This window comes from Parus major, chromosome 5, assembly GCF_001522545.3.
Source record: "Parus major isolate Abel chromosome 5, Parus_major1.1, whole genome shotgun sequence".
In the NCBI taxonomy this organism is placed as follows: Eukaryota; Metazoa; Chordata; class Aves; order Passeriformes; family Paridae; genus Parus; species Parus major.
In genome coordinates, this window is record NC_031774.1 from 32,033,569 (window position 1) to 32,040,400 (window position 6,832).

Consider the following 6,832-nt stretch of genomic DNA (forward strand, 5'->3'; position numbering starts at 1 on the left):
CTGCTCTAGAAACAGACGAATTCTGTCCTGAACCTGAAAAGTGACTTCATGCTCTAAGACTATACTGAGGCACTTGATATTCACTGTGTCCTTTGACTGTACTTTCCTCTCCTGAACTAGACTCTCTGTTGCCCAGGTGAACACATTTGATACAAACGCCCTGACTATTCCTGAAGAACAGTACAGTGGAATAGTACACTAATAATATGGGAACTGCAAATTTTCTGTTACTTTGAAATGTGCTAAAAAGTAATGGGATTACAAGCCATAAGGCATGTAAATCACAAGCCATCTTCAAAACGAGAATGAAGGATGCTACAAAACCTGAATTTGTGGACCTATGGGAAATACTATTGTCTCTTCCGTTTTTCTGGTGTTTTCTTCAAGTAGTTTTGGAACTAGCTTTTCAGAAAGGGAAGTTGTATTGCAAGGAACTTGGTAGGGTTCATCTAATACTTAGGGAAAGTTTTTTTTTAAGAATACCCCAAACCCCAAACACATCTAGAACCTGAAATACGTACATCTGATCACAGACATAATCTTAACATATCTTAAATCATGACTAAACAATACTTCACTATACATACAGTGTGAACAACAAATTAATTTCTCTCATTTCTATCTTCATATTCTAACAAGTTAACCCATTCTACATGTTTTAATTTAATAGTACAAATTTCTTGGAGCTAATCTCTAAAGACAAAATTGATGCTTATCCAAAGTCATGAAACATTAAAATTTAAATGTGATTTTTATACTGCTTAAGCAAGCCAAATAAAATGATAATTGTTGGGTTGAGGATCCCTTAGTGAGTCTCCAGTCCATTCCCTGGTATCGTGACAGAACTGATTTCATTACCAGCTTTGACAGATGTCAAATCTAGCCTCAAATTTTTCATTGACAGTATTTCCACAACCTTACCTGGCAGTTTGTTTTATACTTATTGTTCCTAGAACTGTTTGGTACTTTAACTTGCCATCATCATTGCAATTACAGCTTAAGCCTATTATCTGTATCTGTGCTCTTACAGTCAAATAAGAATATCTGCTTCTTATTTTCATAGTGTGATTTGCAAGCTTGTATGTGATAGTTAACCCTGTCTTTTTTTCACTCTTCTCTAAAATAAAAGAACACACTAATTTGATTCCTTAATCATATGGACAAATCTCTTAAAAAGTTTAATAATGCTTTCTAACTTAAAATTGTTTAAGGTGTCCAAAATCTTAACCTGCTAATAGCTTCAGGAGAGATCATAGTTCCAGGTAAACACAGCAAAATTCCCTGTTAACACAAATTTAATACAATGCTCAACCATTAACAGAAGAGAGCATTTCACTTCACTGTCATCTCATCATATAAGGAATCTGAGATTTAAGAAGTCATTGTTTATTATCACATCTAGAGGATGGATACTTTAAACATTAATCTTTGTTTCAATGGCACTCATGTAAAAGAAATATACTGCAGGCTCAAAGGAAAAATATGAAAGTAACTTCCTAACTAATTAATCCTTAAAATAACTTTAAAAATAGGGAGTGTAAAAAAGAGTAATTGCATTGATTGGGAAGCAGGGGGCAAAAATTCAGCAGAAACTGCACAGCAAGGTAAATGAGTAAATCTTCTAGCAGTTCTTTAATACATAAAGCATTCTGAAGCTAATATTTCATATGCTTCTTCCTAAATCTCATAAGGCCTGGATTATGGCTAATATCTCATGACACCAAAAGTAATACTGCAGCAGATATTAAAGCATTTTTTTCAGCTACTTATTCTATAAAATATTAATTGCAAGCCTGTGCATGTGCTGTATATATAGGGTATTAGGTAACTGAGTTCCTGCTCAGTTCTAAATCAATAAAAGATAACATATATAGCATCAATCATATTTTATTCTTCTTTACTACCTAATATAGGGAGTATTTGGGATGAATTTTGTCCTAGGTAAACAGTTACCAAGATCTCTGAAGTTAAGAATTCACTGGCTAGCCTCTATTACAGATTCTTACCTATGAAAGAGAGGTTTTTTTCCAAAAGCATTTCTCGCAGCAAGACTTCGTGCTCATGCCCAATAGCACTGATAGCTTTAGGTTAAGAAATGGCAGATTACTTTGGAAAAGAAGCAACTTCATAAAAACATCATGGGTAAAGTAATTAATCATAGAATTTATTTGCCTTCATCTGTGTTTCAGAAGGGACCAGTGATTTGAACACTAAGTTTTGAAAATCCTTATAGGGATTTTTAGAAGCATACACAACTTTGCAAAAATCAGATTTTTGTACCAACAACATACATTTTATAGAATTAAGAACCACTTGACCATATTTATTCAAAATAATCAAGGGCAATATTTCCATTTGTATTTTACTCTTTATTCTTCTAAATATAAAAGGAAGTGTCATCCTAAAACATGAAGTTAAATACCTTTAAAATTGCTATTTACTGATTAGTAATCAAATCTCCAATCCAGCAAAGGATTTGCTGAAAAAAAAACCAACTGGTTTTCTTTCTTTATATTCTTAAATTGATAGGTACTACATCCATCTGAAACATCTTACTGTAAAAAAACATCCTTTTAATTGATTTTTCAGAAGCATGAACTAATGTCAGGGAAAGATGAAATCGTATATTATAGTGAAGTCCTTTTCACTTCACTGACAGCTTGTTGATCCAATGCACTATTCCTTGCAACATGTAAATAGTCACCAAATTAAATATTTCTAATGTATCCTCCTGGAGGTCAAAGTTCTATTCTGGAAGCTTTTAAGAAGAATCCTTTGGAACAATATGATAAAAGATCTTATGTTAAAAGCAGTTAAGTTCCAAATTCTGTTTAAAGTAACTTCTTAAAGCTTAAGCTGCAGATCGCCTTACCATTACAGATAATTACTTACGTGAGCACTTCATAGCGAAGAGCAAAAAAATAATTCTATGGAATCCTTTCATGTGTTCATACAGCTTATATCAAACTATGTATTATGTTAAACTCTACTAGCAATTTCAGAACAAAAGGGAAAAACAAAGAATGGCAAAAAGGTAAGAAAAATACTGCAAACAGAATTTACAATGCACCATAAGCAAAAACACTTAGTCTATAATAATACCTGTTATTGATGTATGGCAATGACCATGGGGCAAAACTTGTAAATAACCTCACAAGCCATTTTCTACTCATGCAATCTAGCAGCCTAGTTTCCCGTAAGCATCTGAACTATTACTGAAAAATAGCCTCTTGGCATTTACAAAGAGGTTGACTTCATACTTTGGTCCCTGCATATACAATTAGATAGTTATATTTAAAATCAATATGCAATCCTTCAGAAGACATTATGCTTTTAAAACCTTAACTTTAAATTGATTTTTAACTATTTTATGCACCTCAAAATTAACATCTAATTCAGCAACATACTTGCAGTAATGCACTCACACAGCTTAGTATTAAACTTTCCCGTGCCAAATTGAATTGAGAAACTCCTCATTACTCTCATTGGTGTCACTGCATATTCAACAACTGATTTGAGCCAGAATCCGAAGAGGATATAAAAGTCTTTTCTAGACTGCAGGCAAGTAAGTCTTAAAAATGGTTCATAGTTCTATATATGTGTCTTTATTACTTTTAAACATGGCACTTTCGTAAGACTACAGCCAGATTGCTCATGAAAAAATATTAATCTTAAAATTTTAGATATGAAAACTAGCGATCAACAACCCTTTAAAATGTGTGGCTTATTAGATTAATCCACTTTCAGAGCACTTTGTTTAATCATGAAGATAATCTCAATGAATATTTAAAATTACAATTAAAAGCACAAAACACAATGACAATTACAACTTTATCCTGCTGCTGCTAAAGTTTATGGGGATAGGGCTGAGGCTGTAGTAGACACAAGTGTTTCTAGTGAAAAGAAAGTATTCTTAAAGAGTGACAATCACCTGTATCACAACTACAATAAGTACTGTTTTTCATGCATAACTAAACATCACTTTAGCTTTCCTACCCTGCGCCTATACAGTGAAACCAAAATCTTCCCCCAGACTGTATGCAGAGATTCATGCAAGGATTCTCTAGGACTTGGGAGGGAACTGCCTTACTAGCCTGCTTAGTGCTAGCAGATCATGATTTTGAAATTTTTCCTTTGACAACAGACTGAAACAGAAGAGCTGCTCCTACAGGACTTCATTAAAATAGATTTGGGTTCTTAGCAATCATTCCTACCAAATTCCAATCTTAGTCTGGAACACTCAGTGCCACATGGAGTTCCCTCAGTGTACACACTATGGCTCTCTAATTAACTACTTTAACAGGAAAAAAAAAAAAATATCCCTGAAAATTCAGGATTTATAAGGGTTTATTCCTACAGCTAGTATAATCTCCTTTAACAAGAAGAGAAAATAAAAGAACAGCACTGGAATGTCAGATAGGAGTTTAAAAATACTAATCATCAGGTCAATCACACTTGAATTGCACTTGAAAAAATTTCAGTTAAAACTCATATTCGTAACAAAGCAAAGCCATAATGTTGAACACTATCTGTGAAATTTATTAATTTAATCACAGAATAGTTGTGATTGGAAGGTATCTCCAGAGATCATCTAGTCCAGCTCCGCCACTCAAAGCATGGTCACTTAGCCTTAAGCAAAAACCAGATATGCATTTCAACTAATCAAAACCAAAGAGGTTCAATCAGGCATATGAATGTGTAACCAGCAAACTGACATCTTCCCATGGTCCATCTGATTTTTGTTACTTAAGAGAAAGCTCTGCAGTGACCCTCTAGCTGATTGAATGTAAAAGAGAGGAGTATGAAATGTGTTTTGTGAAGCAGAACTTTATGTCAGGTTAAAGCTAGACACATCTCTTCCACACAGTCTAAGCTCATCAATTGTGCACCTAAAATTTTATGGGAAAGGATACTGTTTGATGCAGTCCACCAGTGGTCCATAACAACAGTCATTCACAGTACACTGCAGACAAATAAGAGAAGTAGTATACTGATGGGCAACTACAAAACCATTATAGTTAAAGAGTATCTTAAAAACAGTAATTACTTTTCCTCAAAAAGGCTATCAGATGCTGTTCAGATTTAATCACAGAAAACAAAAATGGAATGCTTTTATTCACTATAAAAGTGAGCTATTAAAAAGTGAAATGCTCCCCTCACAAATATTGCACTGCCATTTATAGTGCACTCTGACCTCACTGATAGTTTATGATGACAGTAATTAAATGAGGTTTAAAATCTTTTACTCTGCTAGGCAGATAACAGAATTGCCAAAGGAAAAAAAATCCAAAGCAAACAAAACAAGTGTGATTAATACCTGATAGACTTGATTTGCTAGCACTCCATCTGGAATCTGAGAAGGGTCCCGCAGCATACTATTTATAAGAGTTTTGGAGGCTAGAGAAATAAAAATAAAAAAAACCCATAAAAAAACCTGTTAGCTCAGTTATACTTCATTAATAAAAACACTGATGATACCAATAATTTTGAAAATTATCCACCCAGCAAATACAAACTTACAAATTCATAACTACTTACCCATTCTGATACAATTAACTCTAAAGTCTTGAAACACCCAAGGATTTTAACCAGGCCAAGGTTAAAGCAGGCCCTTATCAGTTCCACTGGACAGTTTGTGTTTTAGAAGTATCATGCAGCTTCTAAGGAAACTGTTTAGTATACAGTAAGTGTAACTCAAAATAACCTTCATATCCTGTTAGAATTTTAGGAAGAAGATATGTAAAAATTCAAAACAGCCTTTAAAAAACTTTTTAAGGATTTCATGATTGCAATTTATTAGTTTTCAAATTCAAGTATTTACTTACTCAGCATTGACACATTTTTCTGAGTGAATTTAGAACTGGAAAAAAAGCTTTTTCTGTTTTCTTGAAACATAAAAATATAAGTCAAAAGAAATAAGAAGTTAATTTGAACACGTTGTTTTACTCACTGATATTGGTACTACAATGAAAAAATAACGTAAAACAGGAGATACCTTTAGTTTATTTTCAAACACAGTCTTTGCAATCCTCGGCATTGTTTTCTCTCCATGTGCTTAGTCTGGGTAGTTGCAAATACCAGCTAATTACCAATAGTCGTGGAAAGACTTAATTCTATAAAAATGCCTTCTAAAAACATCAAATATTTAATTTAATTTTTTTCCAGAGGAAAGTCAACACTGCACCTGCTGCCTCTGTCCTGGGAACAACCTCTGATAAACCTCAGCTGGTGGTGGGTGCATTTCCGTCATTGAATCCTTAAGTGTAGATCAGGTTTGAGAATGGCAAGGTCCCCCACTTTGCCAAAAGTTTTTTTGTCTGAGTCTTCAGAGTAATTCCTATCACCTGTGTGTGCTTCAATCCTGTAAACAAAATGAAAAACTACTCTTTCCTTGTTCTTCATCTGTTTTGCCCCAACTCAGAGGCAAAGATAAGTCATGGTCTCCAGTAACTGAATCAAAAGACTCAGGTGACACTGTGAAGAGGATTGACAGAGCCTGTGACACAAAGGGATCTGCCATATAAGCAGCAATGCTGCTGCACTAATGGATGTGTATAAGTGCTTTGCTGAAAGTAAAGGAGACTGGTATTGGAATCTACTCCCCAAGTTACCTCTTAAAAATATTTAGGTGAACATAACATTTGCAAGAAAATAATTTATTTAGGAAACTATACAACATGAGGCAAAATAATACAAGCCCCTGAATTAGTTAAAGGCTTTGCAAGAGCTACAAAGGGCTATCACAGGCAGGAGCAAAAGTTTGTGCAAATATTTTTAAAGACAATGATTTCAACCAAGAAAAAATACATCCAGAAGCAATGTGTCACATTAC

The 6,832-nt window shown here is 33.9% G+C and overlaps 1 protein-coding gene across 5 annotated transcripts in view; it reads right to left on the reverse strand.

Annotated features, from left to right (window-relative positions):
• Positions 1 to 6,832, reverse strand: part of CDIN1 (CDAN1 interacting nuclease 1) — a 125,781-nt gene that overhangs the window by 68,835 nt on the left and 50,114 nt on the right. For 3 of the 5 annotated variants that reach the window (XM_015629868.3, XM_019006886.2, XM_033514982.1), the window contains exons 6-8: positions 5,318 to 5,397; positions 4,914 to 4,963; positions 2,007 to 2,074 (exon numbers count right to left, since the gene is read on the reverse strand). The exons of 1 other annotated variant lie outside the window; for it this stretch is intronic. In XM_015629868.3, the coding sequence (XP_015485354.1) occupies positions 2,007 to 2,074; positions 4,914 to 4,963; positions 5,318 to 5,397 (198 nt within the window). Of the gene's footprint in view, positions 1 to 2,006; positions 2,075 to 4,913; positions 4,964 to 5,317; positions 5,398 to 6,184; positions 6,355 to 6,832 lie in introns of those variants that run through there. One more of the 5 variants, XM_019006887.2, reaches the window with a different exon arrangement.